This window comes from Thamnophis elegans, chromosome 5 (assembly GCF_009769535.1).
Source record: "Thamnophis elegans isolate rThaEle1 chromosome 5, rThaEle1.pri, whole genome shotgun sequence".
In the NCBI taxonomy this organism is placed as follows: domain Eukaryota; kingdom Metazoa; phylum Chordata; class Lepidosauria; order Squamata; family Colubridae; genus Thamnophis; species Thamnophis elegans.
Window position 1 is genome coordinate 7981162 of NC_045545.1, and position 26093 is coordinate 8007254.

Here is a 26093-nt window from a genome sequence, read left to right on the forward strand (position 1 = left end):
CATCTAACTTCATTTAACTTATTTAAAGCATTAAGCTTCTTTCAACTAGTTGACAGTAATTTGGTACTACTTTAAAAGCTTTTGAATAGTTAACAGTTGCTTGGGTGTTGTATGAGCAAAAAGGCAGGCTATAAATTCCAAAAATAAATGTATACAGTATATGCAATAGACAGGCAGCCATTCAAGTATGCAAGATCTTAAACATGAGGCATAATGAATATTTCACCAACAAACCTTTCTGCCAAGCCTAATAAATAACTGAGAGAGAGGAGAACCATTTATATTATCTTGGAAAATATACTGCCAAGCTGTTAAGATAAATTGACACTATCCTCTCTGGCACTTCAAGTTCCCCATAGTAGTTTCACATCTCCAGTGCACCTCAGTCATGGAAAATACAGGGTGTGAAATTATATGATGTGAATCTAGTAATTTTTATTGCCCACAAGCCATTATAAGAAAGCCAAAAGGTGTTTGGATTTCCAACCTCTTCACATTCTGCTCCATGGAATACAACCAGGCTATCACATTCCCTGCATTTGGATGGCGACCTCAGCTTCCGAAGTTTGTGTGTCTGTGCTGCCTTAGACAGGAGAGTGTTTCGAAAAGGTCCAGGTGTACTGGCAATTTCAGCTGCTAGGTCATTTAAACCTTAAAATAAAAAGGTTTATTGTTAGCTTTTCAGAGTACAAGGAATACACACTAATATTTTCAGATATTTATCCTATGAAATGATATCCTAATAATGATGCATATAATGTGTTCAGTGAAGAAAAACTATGTATATCTACCTACCTATCTATGAGATCCTAATCCCAAGCAATTCTGTGTGAGAAGGTTGCCTTATCATTTTATCATATGATGGGGGCAGAAATTGCTCACAATTTCATATTTCTATTTTTGGAAAAGTCAAATCATACATTTCTGTATATTTATTGAATTATTATTTATTGGTTTTGAAATATCCACTAAGCATATCACCAAAGCCAAAACAAACCCAAAGAATAAAACCCTGCTTATTTAATTCCAGCTTCTATCAAACATATGTTTAGCAGATGTATTACACTTTTAAGCAGAACAGCTAAGCTTCATTTTTTGCAGAATTCTTGTACTTACTGAAATGTGCTCTTTCAGCTCAATAAATATTTGTTGGCTTAGAAGAGATAAACATGTTTACTATCTACCCTTCTGTTTCTAACAAAGTTTAAGAATAAAAAAAAATGGGACTGCAAAATGGGACAAAAGATGAACTCAGCGGAGGAATTATATTACCACAATCAGAAGGTGAAGGTGCCTCTCTCTCATCAAGGTCATCTGCAGATGACATGGTCCCAATAGATGGTGTACGAGGAAGTCTTTTAAAGTCACCTACTAAACAGCCAAGAAATGGACAATTTAAGCCCTTTAGTTGCATTTCTTTTGCTTCACTAAATCACAGCAATAATACTAGCATTGAAGAATAATATCTGTACCTGGGCTAGCAGATGGAGAATCCACAGATCGTGATTCACTGCTTCCTCCTGCACTTTCAGAATCACTGCACATTCCCCCACTTTGATTACCAACTGACCAGGATCTAAAAGGTGGTGGGCCTCGCACACCTTTAAAGGAGAAGGAGAAATAGGTTTAGTGACTTCAGGTTCTTCAGATATAAAACAAATTTTATCCTGCTTCTCACAGCTTATATACTGTATACATTTTAAAAATCAAACCTGGAGGTACCCTTCACTGTACTACAGTAAGAACTATACATTATCTGTGTCTGTACAAGCCACTCTTTTGGTTGTGCATGCTCTGCTAGTGGCAGTTTTGCTGTATTCATCCAATGGGGTAGCCTGAATCATAACTACGGCAGAACAAAGTAGTCCAAGAAGCATTTGAATGTAAAAACAGAGCAGTAAATCAGAAATTTAGTTGTACAAATTTTGCTCATAGGAAAGTTGACATTAATTGACATGAAGTCCAATAGCTATATTCAGGTAGATCCAGAGGTTGGTTGCTGCTGGTTCTGCCCGGTTCGGCCAAACCGGTAGTGAAATTCAGGCCTGGGTCACAGAACTAGGCCTGATATGCCCCCGAACTGGTTCCCTCACTGCTGCTAGGATGCTGTCATTTTGAATTTTAGTGACTGCGTATACGCAGTTCACTGCAAATTGTTCAAGCATGCGCGCAGAACAATTTGCACTGAACAGTGTGCGCGCACATTGCGTGTGGGTTGCAAACGGGCAGAAATGGCGGCAGAAATCTACCCCTGGGTAGATCCCAATTACATATCTGCTGTAAACCCATAAAAAGGCCTTGAAAACATGAGCTACCAATTCTTGAACAACTAATCATTAGAAGAAAACAGCCTCTACATTATAGTGATACACTTATCCTCAATAACCAAATTGAAATGGATAAATATTAAATACATATCTAATATTTATTATATTTAAAAATATACTGTATGTTATTAACTTTCACATATTTCAACATTTTCTACATTTACTGTTTGACCTTTGTTTCATTTCTTTGAAGAGGAATGGCATTGTTCAGTTTCTATTGGTAGTTCACTCTGGTTTATTGACATAAACATGAATTGAAAAGTTTAAAATTCTCACTTCCCAAAATTAAATTATGAGTCTTAATTATGTTTCATTTCCCTTAATATATTGACTTATGTAAAGATCTTTTGTTGCAGACCACAAAAATAAAAATAATACATTAGAAAATACATTAGTGGCCAAATCACAATGATATGTTAAAATTGTTTACTTAACTACATAAATGATCAATTGAAGTATTACCAGAAACATCTGTATTACTCAAAGATCTTTTGTCTCCAATTTTTGAGAGCAAAGATAGGCTGGGCTAGTAGTATCATCTAGTAACTGAATAGGATAATCTCTTGAGCACTGAGGTATGCTTCCTTGGGATGCAGAAACATTGTTTGACTGTTCACCAAAAACTCTGTGAAAGGGAACAAACTATTATTTGGAATTGCATTGTTTTCCTAATTTATCCCAACAAATCAACATTTTACACTTCTCTTCAAGATTTTAAATGCTTAGAGACATAACCATAAATACTGCTTTCCTTGATGACTTTTAACAACCTGGCAATCAGAGACTCAATCCCCAGATTATAAAATAGACTTAACAAAAACTCTGCTCAATTTCTCAGGACCATTAGCTTCAAACTAATCCTAAAATGGTCTCTGGCATCTCAGATAAATTTATTTAAACAACTTCTGACTTGTAGTGAGGGATGCTATAAGATTTCATCGTAATGGCTAGCAAGCACTCTTTCAGCCTGACATTTTCCAATGGGTTCTAGGTAACTTTAAACAATCTTGCTGGGCAGCTATTCACAAAGGAATACACTTATTTACTGAGGTGTGTTACATGCAGGTCTCCCCCAAACCTGCACTCCTGAGGACTCCACTATGCTCTCTGCCTTTTAATTTCCTGACCTTTCATCTCCAAAATCAAACCGCTCACTATGACTTCACTCCCTCAACTCTTTTATTAATTAATTAAAATGTATTAAATAAATTTAAATGCGTGAATAATGTGAAATTATTAATTTAACATCGTGATGACATACACATAGCTTCCCTCAGGTTGCTGACTCATATGCAAGGATCAGAATAACGTAAACAGAAGAACAATCCTACAAGCTTTAATGAATTCTGGGTAAAAAAACCGCTTATCAATGAAAATGTGAGGCAGATTGTTGGTTTCAAAATTAGATGATAGATGGATGGATGGATGAATAAAAAGTTTAAAATGAAAATACAGTGTAAGCCAACTGTAAGTGCCCCCGTTTAGAATGTTGGGTTTTCTCCAAAATCCTATGATCCTATAGACGTATTGTCAGCTTCTGCTTTGCTGCTGCTTCAGCTGCCATGAAACGGGAAGGGGGGGGCGTGAATGTGGGAGGGTTTTACTTGGTGTGCTGGAGGACTGCTGGAGGAATGTTCTAAGATGTACCAGTCGTTGGGATTGCGCATGCGTACGTGTTTCCCGCCTGCATCAACGGCCTTCACATTCCATCTTGGCCTGTCGTTTTGAAGTTATCTCACACCTGACAATTGAAGGACTTATGATTGGACTGGAGCTTTGATCCTAAGGGGGGGAACGGGCTTTGCTATATATCAATTGCTTTCGCACCATATTATTCAGATTTTGCTTCACTGCTGCTTGCTTACCATTTATAATTAGTAAAAGTACTTTGGATTTCCAACCCATGGAGTCTATTGGTCTTCTTTCCTAGTTATGGAATGGAGTGGGGCGTGACAAGAAGCAAAATCTGAAAATATCCCTTTCCAGGAGATTTTACGTCTACCGAGAAGGGAATAATGTCTTCTCCGACCAGAGAGGAGGAAGGCGCCGTTGGAGGGACGGATTCCAGTGAACTGGGACCTCCCGACCTTTCTTTACACCAGCCCAGCCCGTCTGACCGGCCGTTGCACGAAGATTTATTTCAACTGCAAATTTCCAGTCAGCCTGAACCTTCCCCCCTACCCCGTTGGTCAACTTCAGTGGGGCAAAGAGAAATAGAGACAGCTGGAATGCTGGACTCACCAAAACCTCCTCAACAGACTTCGCTGGAGCCAGGGGCCGTGAGGAAACCTCAGGCGGGTGAGTTTCATGAATATTGGAGCCAAAGGGCGATGAAGGGGAATGGAGAAGTTATCAGCACCGGGCCCTGGGAGACAACCCCCCCGGAGTGAACTACCTGATTATTGGGGTCAAACATTTTTGGAAGAGAGAAGGGAGAGGAGGACAGAGACTGGAGAAATTGGCAACGTTACCCACGCCAGGATTCTCCCCCACCCCCCCCTCGGCCCGCATCACCCCCTGCGGCTAGAGGCTTTGCTGACCAAAGGGGACCTCCACCCCAGGCTCCCCCCCGAAGACATCGTATGGCTAAACTCCTTTGCCTGTGCGTTTTAATGGGGCTTCGGCTAGCCTCGCCTCCTTCCTCATGCAGGTTTTTAATTACATGGAGATATATGGCCGGGACTTTGAATCTGACATTTTAAGGGTCAGGATGGTCCTGTTATCTTTGGATGGTGAGGCGGCGGCGTGGTCGACTGCTTTGCATATGTCTGGTTCTCCCCTCTTGGGGAATTTCAACCGTTTTATGGCAGCTTTCCGTCGACGTTTTGATGACCCGTTGACCGAGAAGCGAAACAAATTGAAGTTTTTAACTTTGACCAAGACGACAGGCCTGTCGCCGAATACATCCAGGAATTTCAGTGTCTGTCTCAGTACATGAGAGGCTGGGGGAGGATGCGATGCTGGACAGATTTGCCGAAGGCTTAAACCCTGAAATTTATCAACAATGTGTTAATCGTAACCTGCCGAGGCGCTTAATCACTTGGTTCGAGCATGCGGCTGACGCTGAGCTTGACTTGATTCGTTTGCGATATGCCACTGAAGAAAAAGGAAGCGGAAAGAAAGGGCTGCCAAGGCCCTCCCCCCTCCTTCTACTCAAGTGCTTTCCAACGCCGAGGCGACACAAGAGAGCCCCCTTCTGGCCCCTCCAGACCTTTAACATGTTTTCGCTGTGGCAAGCTTGGGCACACCGCCCCCCTCTGTAGGGCGAAAACACCTCTCTCTGCCCAACCCCCTCCCAGACGTGAGGAGAAATCTGCAAGAGGCTCTGAGAGGAAAAAGAAGGAAACGGCTTTCGCTGGAGAAACCAACCCTCCTCCTCTAGCCCAACCGTTGAAGGATGACGCGGATGCTACCTCCTCTTCTTCTGATGACTCAGATGACGACGCTTCCCCTCGCTGGGTGAGTTCAAACAAGGGGCCCCTTCTGCTCCCTATTGTATTAAGAGTTCCTCCTGAGGGACCACCTGCCACCCTCCTAGCATTACTGGATTCCGGCTGTTCCCGGTCCATGATCATCCGGCCATGGTTGAGAAATTAGGCCTCAAATTGCGCACTTTGAAAACCCCTTGTTTTTTGCCAGATAGACGGATCGATTGCAGGGGGGGGCCCGCCCATTTTTTTACTGAGCCTTTGGAAATGACAATGGGTACCCACACTGAATTAATCTCCTTTGTGGTCGCACCTGGCATGGACAGACCACTTATTTTAGGCATCCCATGGCTCCGGAAATGGAACCCCCACATAAACTGGCGGACAGGCCGCTTGCGTATTCGCTCCAAAGTGCCTCCTGTGGGGGAGGGCTCTCCAACCCAGCCTAACGTCACTGACGTTCCTGAGATGGCCGCTAGGGGGCAGGAGAGGATAGCAGGAGAGGAAAAAATTCCGAAAGAATATTTGGATCTTAAAGAAGTATTCAGCGAGCAATCTTCGGACATTTTACCCCCCCACAGGCCCACTGATTGTTCCATTGACATTTTGCCCGGGGTCAAACTCCCCAAACCCCGCATTTACTCCATGTCGCCCAGAGAAATGGAGGAGATGCGTTCTTTCATTGACAAAAATTTGAAACGTGGTTTCATTGAACCGGCACGACCCAAGGTGGCGGCGCCTGTGTTATTTCGTGAGAAGAAAGATGGGTCTCTTCGTTTATGTTGTGACTTTAGAAACCTTAACGCCATCTGTTCTCACAACCTCTACCCACTACCCTTGATGAAGGACTTATTGGCACAATTGGGGAAGGGACGCATCTTCCAAAATTTGACCTGCGAGAAGCCTTACTATAGAGTAAGCATCAAGGAAGGGACGAATGGAAGACCGCGTTCAACTGCCCCCTTGGTTGTTTCCAGTTCCGGGTTATGCCTTTTGGCCTTCAGGGGGCTCCTGCTGTATTCATGCAATTTATTAATGAGATCCTACACGACCACCTCTATAAAGGGCGTTATCGGAGTATCTGGACGATATCCTCATTTTATACCCGCACTACGACCACCACTCAATCTGGTGCGCACGTTTGAAAGAAACTCCGTGCTGCCAACCTGTATGCAAGTTGTCTAAGTGTGAGGTTTCACCAAACTACTATTGACTATCTGTGCTACCGTATCTCCCCTGATGGCGTTGAGATTGGACCCTGAAAAGTGAAGGCCGTCACTGAATGGACGCTCCCAAAAACTCGTAAACAGTTGCAAAAGTTTTTGGGTTTCGCTATTTCTAACCGCAATTTATTCCCTCTTTTGCCGACATTGCTCTACCCATTACTAATCTGCTCAAAACAAAAGCGACCCGAGACCAAAAACCCAGTAAGCCTTTGGACTGGACCATGGAATGCCAAGGCGGCGTTCGAAAAGCTTAAACGCCTTTTTGCAGCTGAAACCAGTTCTTAAACATCCTGATCTCGACCAGCCGTTCGTTGTCCAGGCGGATGCCAGTGATGTCGCCGTTGGGGCCGGTCTCCCTACAAGCCAATGACCAAGGTAACTTGCAACCTTGCGCGTACACCTCACGTAAACTCACTGACACGGAACGGCGCTGGGCGGTTTGGGAGAAAGAGGCTTTTGCAGTCCGTTGGGCCCTCGCTACTTGGCGCCACTTCCTGGAAGGCTCTAAATCACCCATTTGAAGTGTGGACTGACCACAAGAACTTGGAAGCGTTGCGCACACCGCGCCGTCTCTCCCCCAAAGCAGATGCGTTGGGCCCAATATTTTAAACCGTTTCAATTTCACTCTAAAGTATATCCCGGGGGGAAAGAACTTCATGGCTGGATGCTGTGTGTCCCGGTACCTCAGTATAATTGTTCCAAACTGAGTATCGTCCACCGCTTTGGCGCTCCGGTACTCAGCACGTCAACAGACCAAGCTCAAAAGGACGTACCTCACGATCTGCTTTCTGACTCGAAAGGCAGCTCTTCCTCAAGACGACTGGTTCCTGACACCATCGGGGACAGAGTGCACCATGAGGGAAGATCTACCGTGGATTGGTGCTAATTATACATCCCCGCTTCCCACGTCTTGTGGGTCCTTCGTCGCGCCCATGACTCCAGGAGGGCGGGTCATTTGGATTCGTCAAAACTTTGCACCTCGTGAAGAGACAATTCTGGTGGCCCTCTTTTAAAAAAGGGACATTGAACTTATGTTTCCAGTTGCCCGGCTTTGCGCTACCGGCCAAAAAGCCACCAGGGAAAACCACACGGCCTTCTGCAGTCTGTCGCTCGCTTCCGGTTGCCCCGTGGAAGGAGATTTTCTATGGACTTTATTGTGGAGCTTCCCGAAAGCCAAGGGCACACCGTCATCTGGGTGGTTACTGACTGTCTCCCAAGCAGTTCACGTTCTGTGCCTTGCCACAAGATTCCTTCCGCCAAGGCGTTGGCATAAATTATTCCTATTTCACATATACCGCTTGCATGGGGTCCCCGACCAGTATTATCTCCGATCGTGGAGTCAATTCACATCTAAATTTGGAAGGAGTTCCTCACGCGCATTGGCTCCGCCCAGGCCTTAGCTCGCCTACCATCCTCAGACTAATGGCGGCTGTGAACGTACTAATTCCGTTCTTGAACAATATTTACGTTGTTTCATCAATTATCAACAGGACGATTGGGGTGGACTTGTTGCCGCATGCTGAAGTGGCCTATAACAATTCGGTTCACTCCAGCACGGGTTTCACCCCTTCCCGGGTGGTTTACGGCCAGGATTTTGTTGCTATCCCCGAACTGCCTACGGCCCAGCCGCAGGTTCCTTCCGTTGCTGACTGGAGTGAACGTCTCAGTCGCCTTTGGCCCCTCACTCTTTCCACCTTGGACGCTGCCCATAAGGCTCATAAGAAGCAGGCTGATAAGAAACCGCTCTCAGCCTTATGAGTAGCACGTTGGTGGATTTAGTGTATTTGTCCACAAAATTCTTGCATACTACGCAGAGAGTCTAAGAAATTGGGTCCAAGTATGTTGGCGCCTTTCCCGATTGTGAAAGTTATCAATCCTGTGTCTGTACGTTTGCAATTGCCCAAACATCTCAAACCGGGTCCATCCGGTGTTCCATATCAACCTCATCAAACCGTTCGGGTCTCCGACCTCCGGCCCCGCAGATGCCCCTCCACCTGCTTCCGTTACTTATTGAATGGCGACCGTCATTTGAAGTCCGGGACATTCTGGACTCCCGTCGCTACCAGTAATCGCATCCAATACCTTGTGGCTTGGAAACATTTTCCCCCTCCCACACGGAATGGGTTGATAGGTCCCACGTTCGTGCCCCCCGCTTGCTGCGGAAATTTTATGCTTCGTATCCCGACAGCCTTGACTTTTCTCCTTGTCCCTCTCTTGCTTGTTTATTGTTTGTCTGTCTTGTTTGTTTGTTTTTTTTTTTTCTTTCCTTCCAGGCCTGACAGCCTTTTCCGGGGGACGGCCGGATGTCAGCTTCTGCTTTGCTGCTGCTTCAGCTGCCATGAAACGGAAGGGGGGGGGCGTGAATGTGGGAGGGTTTTACTTGGTGTGCTGGAGGACTGCTGGAGGAATGTTCTAAGATGTACCAGTCGTTGGGATTGCGCATGCGACGTGTTTCCCGCCTGCATCAACGGCCTTCACATTCCATCTTGGCCTTGTCGTTTGAAGTTATCTCACACCTGACAATTGAAGGACTATGATTGGACTGGAGCTTTGATCCTAAGGGGGGGGAACGGGCTTTGCTATATATCAATTGCTTTCGCACCATATTATTCAGATTTTGCTTCACTGCTGCTTGCTTACCATTATAATTAGTAAAAGTACTTTGGATTTCCAACCCATGGAGTCTATTGTCTTCTTTCCTAGTTATGGAATGGAGTGGGGCGTGACCGTATAGTAGACATCAAACAATTCAATCCAATTTTTTGTTTCTCTGACATTCAGAGTTCAATATTCTCTCACTGAAATGAGCATGCTAAATTTTCAATTACGTCTTTTGTTTTTAAAGTGGTTATGATTTTGAAATTTTTGGCAGATATTGGCTCTGTATTTAACACTGATGAGAATTATGAACTTATCTCCCTCCCCCCAACTGAGAAAAAAGTGGTAATTGCCTTAGCATATTTGTTATAGACAAGAGGAAAATGAAGACTTTTCTAACTTCAAAAAACTGACAAACGTGATTTAAAATAACTACAATAAAGAAACAAAACTGTAAAGAATCCTGGTAATAACCAAGAATCCAAATATTCCCAGACTTTATATAAATTATTTATATAACAACCATTTCCCTATAACATTATAGAATAAATAATTAAGATTTATTCTTCAATGATAGTACTTAAATATGGAAAAGAAAACTCAGATATATTGGTAAACCTAACCAAATGCACAATTTTGCTCAATTCAAAATTTCTTTACATTTTATTTCTTTAGTTGAACTTTGGTTCATATTTACTGCCAAATACGGAAGAATATATCTAATATCTCACCCTTCAACCTGGGAAGTCTGAGTTTCAAAGCAAGCAGACTCAGTAGGAGCATCATATTTTGGCAAATTCTTCACATATTCAAATAACATTTTTCCTGGATCATACAGCTTGGCACTTTCACAGAGGTGTTGGTAATCAACTGGAATAGACACTTCTTGGGCATGGTGCATCTGGAAAAGGTTGACTGTTGCCTATGTGGAAGATAAAGTTTTTCAAGACTGCACAGTACTTTTCAGAAACAGCAAATACAAAGAAACTACAAAATATTAGATACATATATATCATAATTAAAATAAACCCAAACTCTACAAATAGTTCTAAGCTACATTTTCTATATAATTAACCTATTATAAAACAAAGCAGCTTTAAACTAAAGTGTAAAGTGCAGCTGCATTTCCCATGCTTTTATTACTTTTTTATTTAGCTACCTACTTGCTCACAAGGACTCTAGGTCAGAGTTCCCCAAGCTTTCTAGGTTGGCGGCCTAGAGTGAGAAGAGGGGAAAAGAGGGGATGGTTTTGTGGGAGGTGCAGGCATGTACATCAGCCAGCTACTCATGCAGCCCGGTGGTCATGGCACAGCAGGGGACCATGACCCACAGGTTGGGGACCCCTGCTCTAGATGGCTTGCAAACAATAAAATACAGTATAGAAATAAAAATAAACATCAATAACCCCCACCCACCCACTTGTTGATCTTCAAATTCTCAACATTGGTTTTAAGGAAAAATAAACATTAGACCCTTGCTGATCTTCAGATTCTCAACCTTGTTTTAAAGGAAAGGTAAACATAAGACCCTTTGCTTAGTACCAGTTATTAAAAAAAACAAGCAAGCATTGGCACACTCATCAAATATTATGACATAAGCTACATTGTTACTGTTCTGACCTAGACTTCCCAAGAGCATGAAGCAAACTCCTGTCCCGATAAAACCCCTTTTATTAATTTACTGTGATTTCTGCTCATTTACATCCAGCAAAGTCTTTCGAGAGAGGATTTACAGTCACAGACCTCATCTGGTTTGGACAGCTGGCAGGCTGATATCTGGCAAGGAGTCTCAGAGAGTCACGAACCAATTAAGCAAACTAATTGTCTCCTGCAAACTCCACTCCCCTTTCGCTCCTCTTTTATTTCCTCTGGAGGGGCCATTCATCGTCCACCTATGGCCTTACTCCCAAGTCCACCCCTGTTCTTTAGCTGTTCCTTCACCTGACAATTCTGCATGCACACACTGGGAACAGGCTCCAGCTGTTCGTCTGCCTCACTGATGTCTGCCTCTGAAGGCAGCTGATAACTGGCATACGGCTCTGGCCCTCTCTCTGCCTCCGACACAGAGCCCTCATCAGAGCCTTCCCCAGATGTCAGGGCTGGCCTATGTTCCTCCCCAACCTCCTCACTGTCCAAATCTGCTGCCAGCTCCACCGGCCACTGGTGGGCCACAGCAGTTACACAAAGAAACAAATATGGCAAAGATAATCAGATATGAGATAGGAAATGAGGCTCTGGAACTGGGAGCTTTTTTTCATTTGCAGAGGTTTCTCTATAGCAGGAGCACAAAAACATAGCTTACCAACATCCATTTTGCAGCATTCAGAGCTGCCACAGATTTAGTGAAGCTCTCAATTTACCATGAAAGCATAGTATGGCTTTTTAGCTAATGAAAGTTGTACAACTTCTCTTCAGTCATGTTTTTCAAGTTTTACTTTAAACTCAGGTGTCTCCAATCTTTTGGCTTGCCTAGCTGCACTGAGTGAAGAGGAACTGTTTTGGGCCGCATATACAATATATAATATAATCAATGTATGCAAATAATGTACTTCCTTTATTATTTATATTTTTATTACGATCTTGTACGGCCACATTACTAGCTGTCAGGGCCATATCTGGCCCATGGGTTGTTACACTATGGCGAAGTATCTAATGTTGCCATTTTAAAATTCACTAAAGGTTTGCAGATTCAAGATACATTAAGACATATATTCTTACAGCTTTAGGGTGAGATCACATTGATAAATTTGTTCCCGTAGCTGTGTTAAAATGACACTTTGAAATTTTCTAGATTACTTCTCTTTTCTTCAACTTCAGCCTTGCCGGCTTTGAAATGTTCATTGGCTTCTTCAGCCTACAACAAATGAAAGATAAAGAAATAAGTACTGATAGAAAAAACATCCAGTTAACTCTAATCCCCTTCCATGAATAGCCCATAATAAAAAGTCATATGATTCAAATAATAGATAAAAGCCAAATATCTGTCTGTTTGTCAACTAGTGACATATGTAAAGAAGATACTTTACTTTTTGGAGAGCTTCCTCTTCCAGTTTACGTTTCTTTTCTAATTTGCTGGTATCTTTTGTAAAGCCCCAATTGGAAGAAATATAGTCATCCTCAGCACGAAGAGTGGTTGATCTTGCCTTCTCATACTCCTCTTGCCGTTGAAGATATAATTGTTTTGCTTTCCTTACACTTGATTCCAGTTCTTGCTGCACATTCCAAAGAAAAACATCTTTTATACTAAGAAGTAAACCTTGTGGTGGAATATTAATCTGTTAAATCAATATGATTTTTTTTAAATTTCCAAGCATGTTTCTACTTATTAAAGCATAATGATTATGGTAAAGAAACTACGATCCTTATTCCATTAAGGGAAAAAGAAGTGTGTAGGCAATTGCTTACAGGTAATCCTTGACTTGCAACCATATCACACAATCACATCCAATTTACAACCTTTATTGGTCCTTAAGTGTATCATTGCAATTATTAATCGAGACATCATTTGACCAAGACTAGCAATGGTTTTTTGCTGGCTTCCTCACTGATTATACTAGATGGAAGCAGCTGGGAAGGTTGCAAAAGGTTTTCTTATGACAGCAGGACACTGCAGCCGTTGTAAATGCACAACAGTTGCCAAGTGCTCATATCACAATCACATGTCCAGGGGGACTCTACATGAGACTTGTCTTTTTTATACAATATCACAATTTAAGCTCAGAAGGAAATTCAGAAGTTCAAATGAGCAAACAAGATGTATAATAAACAATGATACTCACCAATTTTTTCTGTTCTCGTTGCCAAAGTTCCTTTATCTCTTTTCTTTGCCTATCCAATTCATTTTTTCTCCCAAGCAGTGGCTAAATAAGAAAAATGAACTGAGTCAAGAACTATCAGTTATATGTTAGTAGTTCACATAACAGTGAATAATTCATATAGTAATACTTCTTAGAGAAATTTTTTTATTTACCTGTAAAAATTTATTAGTTTGAAGAGCTACTGCTGTCTGCTGCCAAAGCAGACTGTTCTCTATATCATTTTGAAATGCATTTATGAATATTGACTGGAATGGCATGTAGTCCTAAAAGCAAACACACATAATGTAATGCTAATATTTTTTCAAAATAGTGTTAAGATTTAGATTTCCAATTATAGAAATGAAAAGTTGTTTAAACAGCTTTAATGCCAAATTAAACTGCTACATAACACTTGTTTAAACTAATTTTAAAATGCTTAGTTTTTTAAAAAAAAATAGTGCTTAAATTACTGTTTAAATATCTGCACCTTTACACATCTGTTTAAATACTTGCATCTTACCATAGTTGAGTTATGATATACTTTATAATAAATTATTCAGATTTTAAGACACAAGTTAAGATACAAACTACCAAATAATTAGGAACTTATAAAGTTAACTTGTAATTCAATTAATTTTGAATATCAAAATAATAATGGTTTACTAATACATTTATACTTTTTTTAACTGAATACACACCTGAGATAAAATAATAGTCTTCGTGGTTTCTGCTACTTTTGCCAGGTTTTTAGCACACTCCATTTCTGTAGAAAGAAGTACTAGATATAGTAAAAAAAAATCTTAATCTTAATTGGATACTATTTTATTACAATCTTCCAGGCACAGGAACTAGCATTTGTCCCATTCATTTTAACAAATAGTTATTAATTTAGAAGTCACAATGGGTAGCACAATTCTGACAATATAAAACTTACATGCCTGCCTGACTCTGAATGACTGCAGGCGCCAGAAATAGGTACTCACCCAAATTAATCTTTTTCTCTACCCATACAATAATATCCTTTACATATTTTGACCATGCTTTAGCATAGGATAGAGCAGATTTGATTCCATTATCATTTCTTAGAAGAGCGCTATCAATTTCTTCAGGACTAAGGTGCCCTGAAAATAAGCATCAAATACAAAAAAGCACATTTTAGACATTAGCTATGAACATTAAATCAACTGAAATCTTTTTTAGTTGACAACTAAATGGATCTTATAGAACACATTAAAAGTTCACAGAATTATACCTTAGCAAACTATGGAATTTTTGTAATAGCATACCAGGAGAACAATAATACGAGCAGCTTAGGTTCATTCTTATAGTACATAAACAATTTTTAAGATTGGGATGAGACATAATAATAATAGTAATCAATTGCAAAAGGCAGCTTTACTTGAAACAGCTTACATCCTTCGATGATAGCTTTTATACTATCAGACAACAACATCTGCCTATCCGACATCCTTGGAAAGGACTCAATAGGTGGATAAAAATTCCAAAGCTAGTCTAAACTTCTCTTGACTGTGCAATCAACCCTAATAATATGTTCAACTATGGATTATGATTGTTAAAGCATTTAAAAACAAGGAGCAATAGAAAAAAATGCTAAATCAGGACAAGAAAAGAGAGTCATGGTGAAGAAAAGTGTGTGTGTGTGTGTGTATATGTATGTGTGTTTGTGTGTGTGTATCTATCTATCTAATCTAATCTAATCTAATCTAATCTAATCTATCTATCTATCTATCTATCTATCTATCTATCTATCTATCTATCCATCCATCCATCCATCCATCCATATAAAGGGGCATCAGTCGTCCTCACCAAAGGGCTGGGTGAAGAGTCACATTTTTAAGGTCCTTCAAAATACCAGTAGACTCAGAATCTGAATTTGGGAGGGAATTTCATTCATAATAAAACAGGTATTTTAAAACACCAATTATTTTCCTTTAAATATTTATATTAGTATTTTTATATAGCATTTATGTAGAAGATCTGTTTATAACTTTTTAATGCCAGTATTACGATTTACCTACAAAAAATGGGGTACAAAGTTATCATGCATTTAAAAATGCTCACCTGTTGATTGAACACCTTCATGTAATGATATTCCAGAATCTGTACAAAGGTTTTCAAAAGACTGGCATAGAAAAAAACATAACTTATTAGCATCAGCTAAAAAAAATATTTCAACACATTATATGCTACCTGACAAGGCAGAGTGGGGGGGGGATACAAAATCAGATAAGCAATAAATCATTACCTAGTATTTATAGATAGATCATATTTAATTGGCCTTATTAATATTTTAATTTTATTAAGCTCATTTACCAAATATTGTTAAGACAGTTAAGCACAAAGGGAGCTTATGGTAGCCAACATTCATCTTCTATAAGATTTTTATCCATCACAAAGTTGACCTGACAACTCATTTCCATTTCTTACTAGAAGCCCACAAAGCTCATGTGCCTTACTACTGTAGTTAAATACAATAAAATATCTCAAAAAAGAACAAAATAACCCGCATTTATATTTATATTTTAGAACTAAGGTAATGCCAGCTTTATACAAATTATGTGCCATAGTTTCTTACAAAAAGTTGGGTTCATATGCAGTTTTTTAAGTTTTAAACTGTTCTTGATCAATAGTAAGGAAATCTATATTAACAACACCCTGCACAAAGCTAAAACTTTCAAGAATATTATCAACGTACTGACTTTGCCGAGATACCTGAAGACCCAGTCCTGAGCCATTATCCACATCTCCCATAAGGAAGTCTGAAACTCTGTCATGGGAGTCAGAATAAAATTAAATTATGCTTTGGCATACCACACAGGCACAAATGTCTAACAAATATTCAGACCAAATATCATGTGGGAACAATCAGCATCTATTTTAAGATAGTCACAGCTATAAAAGGTAGCATTTTTAAATATATATTACATTTAACTGCTAAAAACTTCTACTAATGAAATTGTTGAACATCAGGGTAATTTCAATTTTGGGTAAAAGCCTAGATATAGTCTGCTCTGTTCTCAATTGTTAGAAAACAGGTGGGACTTCAGTGATGTTCAGAAATCAAAAATTTAATGGAGAATAGCTGCAAGAAAAGACTGGAAACATTGAAGCAAAGACCTTCAAAGTGTAAAAGTATAAAAATTTACTTTCTTTTCAATTGCAAGAAAAGCTTGCTATTTTAGGAGACCTAAAAAAGACAACAGCATTAGGAAAGGAAAAATTACAAATTAAATGAATAACATGGTTGAAGAATCTTATTAGCGGTTCAGATACGTAGAGTCTAAAGTCTAAAAAACACAATTATATCTTTTTAAAACTTACGCGTTGCCAAAAGTGAATGCCAGTAAGTCAATAGAAGAGAATATTTCACTTAATACTTCTCGCTTCTTTTCTTCATTAATTTCCTTAAAGTTCACAGCTAAGAGAGAAATACAAAGAGGCTCTGTAAATAGCAGATTGAATTTTCGTAGCTAAGTAATGCTCTCAAATCTGGCCATAGAGTGAGTACTATGTTGTATTTAAACTAAAGTAATAGGGCTAGGGAGTATTTTATTCAGTTCATGGTAGATAATCTTTTCAAAAAAGGAGGGAGGGAGGGAGGGAGGGAGGGAGGGAGGGAGGGAGGGAGGGAGGGAGGGAGGGAGGAAGGAAGGAAGGAAGGAAGGAAGGAAGGGGCACTGTGTCTCCAGATAGGAATTAAGCACTTCCCTATTCCTCAAACTCCAGAGAGCCATCTTACATAATACTTGTGTGCATGTGGAATTTGGGACATCTGAGAAGGGAAGGCTAGCAACTTTCCTGAAAAAAATGTTCATGGCAGTGATCATTTACTGGCACCAAGATAAGCATTTTTTGTTAAGCTTAATTAATGTTTCCTATGTCATGTGATCATTTTGACCAATCACACTATACAGAAAAACAAATAGGTTTTTAGTGACTCCTTGAAAAATCACTTTGCCAACTTTCATTGGCACTCAAGGTTCTGGAAACTAGATTCAGGATCCTGGCAAAAAGAGTAAAAACTGGCTCTTTATTGTCTGAATCAGTTTGTAATATAAGCCACATTTTTATTTCTTCATTAAGCAGAAAAGTGTTTGCATGATGTAACTATATTTTATCATAAACAGGGGCATATATTATTATCCTGGATTGTAGAAAAACTGAACCTACAAAAGATAAGTAAAATGAAGAACAGAAAAAAATTAAATCCACTTCAACCAGAGGAGCAGGGGGTTAACTGCTGCAGCCTTAGACTGAAAGGCTTTGCAGAGTATACTCAGAAATTTAGAAAATTGGGAGACTATATCAGTTCCAGTCTCTGAAAGATTACCTCTTTCAATAATTATCCTTCACAAAAATATCTTCCCCATTACTCAATCTTCATATTTCACGGGTATTTAGAAACAGCTTCCATTATATCCTTTAACATCTTTTACACAACACATTATTTTATTAAGAAACTAATGAAACCCTAATGTTTTAAAGAAATTAGAAAAATGCAAATGAGTTTATTTAGAAGTCAGCTACACTTAAAATATCATGTGATTTTATTGACAAGTATTTAAACAAAGGCAATGGATTACATAAACCAGACATAGTAGGGTGATAGAAATTAACTGTCTAATATTATATATTATCATAATCTATTCAACATAGACTTCATTGCTCATAATGTAAATTTTGTTTCCTCATATAAACTCTGCTCTGAAAACTCTCTTCACAATAATTGAAATATTTAAAAAACCAATTCCTCTACATTCTATATTCTAAAATTTAACAATGCATTTATAGTCATACTAAATAGGTTTTGTAAAATAGATTACATATATCATTTTTTTCCAGAATAAAATACTGGAAATGCAAAGCCTGATAACCATTAAGTAGTTTAAAAGTTCACATAAATCAAAGGCCCCTCGCTAGCTCATCCTGTATGGCGTAAAAGGGACAGTACTGTTAATTTGTGAAAAACAATCTAATGGCTCACAATAACACTGTTAAGTATGCAAAACATAAATACATATTTTAATATATATATTGAAAATATTACTGGAAATTAAAAGAGCAAATAAGGAGGAAAACAATAAAGATACCAGTAGCAAAAAAAAAATGTGCAATTTGAACTGTTTTGAACAATGTTCCCCCAAGGAAAAGCTATCGACTACACTAAACAAAATCTTTTCCTGTTTTACAAGTCTGTCTTTGTTTCTTGCTATGCCTAAATTTTAATGATTTGGAAAATAAGCACTTAGTGATTTAAATATAAATTAATTTCTCCTACCTTATTTCCAAAACACTTCTACTCAAAGAACGCTAAAACCTTCTTTCAACCATTACATACTGATATTACTTATCATCAGCTTTAAACAGTCTTTCCCCAGGACATCCTGGCTGTACACAATAGCACTGACAACAATTAGTAATACGATTTCCATGTCTGGAAATGGCAGTTTCTATACAGCTACTCTTTCAAGTCAGCATGCAACATAATAGAGATGGGAAAAATTAATGTAAACATTGGTTCAAGGACTATTATTAAAAACTGAAACCATCATCCCTGGATTTATAATAACATAATTTAGTAGTCTAATAAAATATAATTGTAACTTGAGTTCCCTCCCTCCCTCTCTCCCTCCGTCTCCTGAAACAGTTGTGATCTACTGGTATTTATTTTTTTCTTCACCTATTTTAGATATGAAAATATTAATTGTGGCAAGCCATGCAAAATAATGAAATTATGTTGGGATAAATTAAATGCCCAATGTAGTAATTTTTTCACAAATTGTGATAATGGATAAGATCGTAAGATTAATTGAATATAATTAATAATAATTAGTGTAATAACATTACAATTAAAGCCAATGCAATTACTTAAGGTCGCTAGAAATGGCATATATTTTGCAGTAATAAATAAAATGCAAAAAGATTGTTATTTACAACAAATCTTCATCTGGGAATAAATGGATTTTCTGCTGTCACAGAGAAATATATGAAAGCAATAAAGTCTATATTGAGTAATTTATTATAATATAATACTAGCGGGATACCCGTGCTTCGCGATGAAACTATGTGATCGGGCAATGCAGGAGAAATCCTGTTCACTATGGTTCAATCTGTTGGCTCAGTGGTGGTCGGTGATTGAAACACATAAGGGGGAATATCACTCCCGCTATCTTGAGTCCAGAAGCAGTTCCATAGCTGGAAGGCATAGATATTTAGGTGAGGTACCAACGTTTAGTACGGTAAGGAGCCCCAGACTGCTCCTGAGTGAAGGAGTGGGACGTCTGCCAGTTTGAACCGATGGTAACAGAATGTGGCAACTGGCAGCTGGAACAGAATTTTTTTTTCAGATGGGGGCGGGGAGTGGAACGCCTTAGCATACTAATGATCTGATGGTCATTTCGAAAAATCCTTTCTTAGCAAGCACCTAGAAGCCAAGAGGAACATATTTCCAAGTTTCAAGTTTGTAGGCTTTAAAGTTCTGGAGATTTTTGTGATAAGTGAGTGGTATTTGGCTTTTATATATATAGACAGCTAATAAACAGAAAGCTTGCCTCCAAAAGACTGGAGTTTAGTTTAATAAGGTGAGTAAAGACTTTGTTGAGAGAAAAAAATCTGTATACTAAATTTTTGAGAAAATAAAAATAGTAAAGCTTCCAATATAGATGGCTTTTGATTAACAACTACTCATTCAACAACTGTGCAAATTTTGGATGGCACTGAAGAAATAGTACTTTAAGGACAAATCCATAAAGTTCAGCTGTTGCGGTGCCCTTACAGTCATGTGATCACAATTTGTGATCTTCTCTGCTGGCTTTCCACAACCAAAGTCAATGGGAAAGCCAGAAGGAAGTCACAGTCATGTAAGATTCTTGCTAATGATTCCTTCAAAATTTAAATGGGGACTGTTGGAACTGCCATCACTAAGCAGCACATTCACATGATATCATCACCTAGAAATGGAATTCTGGCCCCAATTGCCACTATTAGCTGAGAACTGCCTTGTACTAAATTATAAGCATCAGATAAGAGTATAGTAGCTTATACATGTATCAATGGAAAATGCCCATTGGAGAAACCATGGAACCCTACTTCTTCTTCTTCCTTTTTTTAAAATTTTATCGGTTTGTATTGTTGCAGTTGTAATTTTTAATGTAATTGTTCAAATCAATAATAAATATTTAAATTACTAATATACTATTGAATCAAATATGGTTAGACATACTTCAAGTTAATATAATATTGATTAAAAATTGTAGCTAGACACATAATTTAGTTGATCTATTAAAGTCTTAGCTGCAGAATTATTCCAGTGGCACAATGATTACATATGGGAATAGAACTGAGACTTAGCATCAAGTCTACTTTCAGTCATGAGAGTTCACTCAGTGACTTTGGGCCAGTTATTATCTCTCATCCTAAATTGTTTCAGTGTTATTACTGTGAAGGGAAAATCTGAGAAGGAGGGCTGTATATGATGCCTTGAGCTTAGGGGGGAAAAGACAGGATATAAATCTCACAAAGAGATTTATAGCAATCTCCAAATTATTGGTACACTAAAAAGAGACACACCTCCTCCCAAAACTTTGAGAAAGCTATATTTTGCAATTCAAATATAATACAGAAGTATTAACAAATTAAGAGCATGAGCCATGAAGAGAGGTATATGTAGAATCTGGTGGTTTCATCAGTTGCCATTCCTTCCCTCCACCCCCCATTTCAGATAACTGGTTGTGATAACCTGATTAAAAACTGATTAAAACTAAATTCAGGTATGAATATTTAATATGATCTTTGTAAGATTATTTATCTAAATTTCAGTTTAAATGTGCACTATAGAAAATAATACTGTTCTGTATCATGTTATTCAATGTATGCAAAAAATATTATACCTTAAATACTTTAGCTATCTCCACCCCCCACATACACCAATTATTGAATTATCAAATGGAAAGAATACCCATATGAGTATCTGAGGAAATTCAGAATTGCACAATAATATCGATAATTTAATCCATTATTTTTTTTATTAAAAAAAATAGCATTAGTTACTGAAGAAGATACACACATAAAAGAATCCCAATTTATGTTAATTAATGCTATATTTTGAAGATTTTTTTCCAATCCCAGTTTACAGTCACAATAAATAATTGTATCATTTTTCTTACCTCTGACTTTTGCAATGACTGTACCTGCAGCACTTAGAACATCAACTGAATAAAGATTCGGATGTTTGTTAATTATTGCCTTTAATACACGAAGTACCTCACCCAAACGTTCATGAACAAATTGATGGAGACAGTTTTGATTTTCTGTAAAGAAAATTTATAGTATTTAATAGATAAGCAGTATCCACATAAAGTGCTGCAAATATGATTTCCCTTGTTATCTGGGCTTAGTCACATGGGAAGGCTTACAGGAGCTATTTTAAGAGTAATAAACTAGTTCAGACTGTCAAAGAAAAGTATGGTAGGAAAGTATTATGATAGGAGTTACAGCATTTAAAAACCGAGAATAAACTTTTAGGAAAGACTATCAATAATTATGACCATACTTTTCAATGGATGTTCACAGAGCCACCCTTGCCCCCATGTGGCAATGGAACATGCCCATTGCCTGCACAAGCAGGTATTCTGGAGAAACCATGAAAGAATTAAAATATTGCCCCTTGAGCAGACAATATTTCTTCCAACTATATTAATTATTTAACTGATGTAGTTAAAACTTCAAAAAGTGCACAAAGAAAAAACTTGTCTATCCACTGTGTGCCATAGTTTCTGAAAGTCTGGGAAATATCAGATGTTCCGCTATGGATTTTCTCTCTCTTCCAAATTAAAAGCATTTTTTGTTATAATCATTCAGCAAAAATATATTCAAATGGAATCACTTTTATTTAAATAAATGAAGGAGAATTAAAGACTTCTATTTCTTCACCTAGATTAATTTATTCCTTTAACAGGCAACCTTCTGTGTACTAAGAGCTGCACTCAGAATGTGAGCTTGACCAGAAAGAAATCAGCAAGCTGTCAATAAAAGTAAATGTATGAACAAACAGAACATTTTATCTCCAGAAGTGGCCAATCAAGTACTTTTAAATGATCCTAAAAGCCTGGTGATCAGTTCTGGAAAGAAACAATATTACTCCTTTTCCCTATTTGCTTTTTCTGAAATTGAAATATACAGGACAATTCATTTAAGTGCTTGGACTATTTTAATATTAAGTGGAACATTTGAAAACAATCCAAATTCTGACAGAATGCAAGCCCACTATGTATATCAGGGGTATCAAACTTGCAGCCCATGGGCCACATGTGTCATGTGCTGGCCATGCCCACCCCCATTTTAGCGAAGGTTGATAAAGTCATGTGATGTCATGTGATGAAACGTGAGGCTGCAGGTTTGACACTCTGCTGTATCTTAAAAATCACCTCATGGCCTACTGTAAATCAGTAACTAATTTATATACGTATCACAAAAGACAGGAAAGAATATGATCTGTTTTACTAAAACTTTATTTCTAACAATGTAGCAGATGCTAAAATATATTCTCATTGTTTTCTATGTTTTTATAATCTATAGATATGAGTCAAAATATCTAAAATCTAGTATCAAAATGATGATCACACTGTTTAACAGGAAGAGCGCGCACATATGTCAATTTAATTTAATATAAAAAAAGTTAATTAAACAGATGTATACTTAATTTCATAAAATAATAGTTCACTTGGATACTGAAGGATTTTAAAACTATCAAATTAAGCTCTCTCCTATGCTTAAATTTAAGACATGGCAGCAGTACAAACAGGTACCAACATTTTTTCAATAGCAATCCTTCTATAGCCGAGCCGAGGTGGCGCAGTGGTTAAATGCAGCACTGCAGGCTACTTCAGCTGACTGCAGTTCTGCAGTTTGGCTGTTCAAATCTCACCGGCTCAGGGTTGACTCAGCCTTCCATCCTTCCAAGGTGGGTAAAATGAGGACCCGGATTGTTGTTGGGGGCAATATGCTGACTCTGTAAACCGCTTAGAGAGGGCTGAAAGCCCTATGAAGCGGTATATAAGTCTAACTGCTATTGCTATTGCTATATCCTAATCCACACTTCATTTAATCTTTTCCTATTTTAACACACTTCCATCTTTCCTAGTACTTTTTACTCATTTATTTCAAAGGAGGATTTATATTGCTTTAAATGATCCTGACCTACTCTTAAGTAGTAATTTCCAATCCAGTCTCTATAACTGGATTCAGAAAAAGAGTACTTAATCTTCCATTGTTCTAATATGCAAATCATTAAAGCAAAGATTTTGTTTTTTACCAGAATAGGATGAAAGTCAGGAACAGCACTGAAAACACATCAAACATTAAAATTGATGCAGATGATTTTAAACTCCTTTAAAATCTGTTTCAAAGTGTTATGGCACTTTATAACTATCAAGCAAACCTTATGCTTGTGATAAACCACTGTTAACTCATTTTTCTCAGCTGCAAATTGAGTGCCATCATCAAGCAAGTGAAGGAAGTGACATATTTAGGAGTTATCTTCCAATCGTCTTCAACATGGAAAAAATTAATAAAAGACTATCTTGAGTACCTTCTTTGTGACCAATTTTCAGTTATCTCTAAAAACACTGCAAAATCTAATAATCAATAATTATTAGAAGGCTAATAATAGTTGTTTCTAATTGTTTCAGGCCTATCCTGTATACTCATTCCACTCATATGCTCTCTAAATATGTGTTTTATGTCTGCTGTATGATGTATTTTAATTATTGGTCTGGACTAAATAAACTAACAAATCATGTACATACAAAATCTACCAACATTACCTTAGTTTGCAAGCTCCTGCACCAGTAAAGCTCTTAAGGCAAAGGTCCTAAGCCTAATGCTTTATGGTGCAGAAGTCTGTCTGTATAAAGACTTAAGAGCATTAGACATTGCCAATACAAAATTTGTAAGAGCGATGCTTTATTTCACTTGCATTCTAAATATTTCCACAAATTCAAAACAGGTTTCCCTTCTATAAAGGCATTGTATGATTTATAAATTAAGATACTGGAAATCTCTCTACTGCTTATGGGCAAGTTAACTTCCTCAGAGAAAAATAATGCAGGGAGAGCTTTAAATTATTGTAGCTTTTTGCTCCGTGTTTAATTGTACAAAATGTCATTGGAATAAAAGCAGAAATATACCAATTCCAACCTGCAGAGAGATGTTTGGCCCAATTTATACTCTTATAAAGAAACTATTTCTTCTTCTCAGAAAACAATCTGTATTAGGCTCTTCTCAAAAAATTATTTGTATTAGGCTGCTACTTTACTAACATTCTGTCTATTCCACAAATAATAGTTTTTTCCATGCTATAATGACATAATAAAAATCTATCTACAAATCTAGAGGGCAGATATAATGTCTCTCTCAAAGATCATATTCGTTCCTGTTGGATTGGTGCATTAATTTCTATTAGTCTTTAATTTTTATTAATCACTCAAATACAGAATCTGGCCACACAGCTGCTAAAATATGTTCAAGTTTACTAGTTTCAAAACAATGACCTGACATTACATTACATGCAAGCGAGAAAAGTATTCAAGTTGTATCAGCAGGGTCTTCTTTTGTTAGGTGCTATTTATGAAATTCAAATAATTGATTTTATTAATAAACCTTTATCATGAAAGCAAGTTAAAATTTGGCTTTTAAAATCTGCAGATGCTTTATTTTACTATCCATTTTATCAAATGTTAAATATTCCTGTATTAGTATTTAATAATGCTTTGATCTAGAGGTGGTATTCAGCAGGTTCTGACCAGTTCTGGAGAATCGGTAGCAGAAACTTTGAGTAGTTCAGAGAACTGGTAAATACCACCTCTGACTGGCACTGTCCGGAGCTATTCTCTGCCTCCTGAGTCCCAGCTGATTTCCAGCTGAGGAAATGGGGATTTTGCGGTAACCTTTCCCTGGAGTGGGGAGGGAATGGAGATTTTACGTAGCCTTCTCCTGCCATGCCCACCAAGCCATGCCACGGTCATCATCCACACCCACAGAACCGGTAGTAAAAAAATTGAATCCCACCACTGCTTTTGATTCTAATTGAATTAAGTGTTTTAATGTTTTAAAAATAACAATTGATTGTAACTATTTTTTCTTTAACAACTCTGTAATCCTGTAATGCATCGAAGTAGAGTCGGGGGTGACTGAACAGAGCTCGAGTGTTTACTAGGCACATGCTCTTTCTGATGCCTACATGAAGTTCACAGCAGACAATTACTCATTGCGTCCAAAGAGAGAAATATCTGCTGCTATCTAGGTTTGAATTCACAGCCTCCTGCTTCTGAGTTAAGAGCTCCACCTCTATGCCACAATGCCACTCAATTGATTGTAACTATAACAAAAATGAATGACACACCTGCTATTTACATACCAAACGAAAAGGTATTTGAAACATTTAAGCTAAGGAAATCTTACACTGAATTGTATATGATGAAGGCTTTCAAAATTCATTATTCCATTTAGTAAAAATAATTCAAGTCCTTTTTATGACTAACAAACTGCAGTAATCTGTAAATTAATTCGGTGTATCATTTCATTCTTGCTTTAAGTCTATCTGCAATCACCAGTGCCTAAATCTTCAGAATATTCTAGAGTGTTTATATAAAAAAGTTTTTCTGATTTTTTTTTTGCAATTTCCAACATTTTTAAACAG

At 38.0% G+C, this 26093-nt stretch overlaps 1 protein-coding gene across 1 annotated transcript in view; it reads right to left on the reverse strand.

Moving 5' to 3' along the window:
- The window catches only part of ARHGAP29 (Rho GTPase activating protein 29), a 51487-nt gene that overhangs the window by 8461 nt on the left and 16933 nt on the right, over nucleotides 1-26093 (reverse strand). The window contains 18 exon segments of the mRNA XM_032217705.1: nucleotides 488-651; nucleotides 1273-1371; nucleotides 1473-1601; nucleotides 2790-2828; nucleotides 2831-2952; nucleotides 10311-10501; nucleotides 11881-11926; nucleotides 12297-12351; nucleotides 12354-12432; nucleotides 12605-12790; nucleotides 13358-13438; nucleotides 13549-13659; nucleotides 14074-14138; nucleotides 14359-14496; nucleotides 15458-15518; nucleotides 16088-16163; nucleotides 16718-16814; nucleotides 21562-21705. Of these exon segments, the coding sequence (XP_032073596.1) occupies nucleotides 488-651; nucleotides 1273-1371; nucleotides 1473-1601; nucleotides 2790-2828; nucleotides 2831-2952; nucleotides 10311-10501; nucleotides 11881-11926; nucleotides 12297-12351; nucleotides 12354-12432; nucleotides 12605-12790; nucleotides 13358-13438; nucleotides 13549-13659; nucleotides 14074-14138; nucleotides 14359-14496; nucleotides 15458-15518; nucleotides 16088-16163; nucleotides 16718-16814; nucleotides 21562-21705 (1883 nt within the window).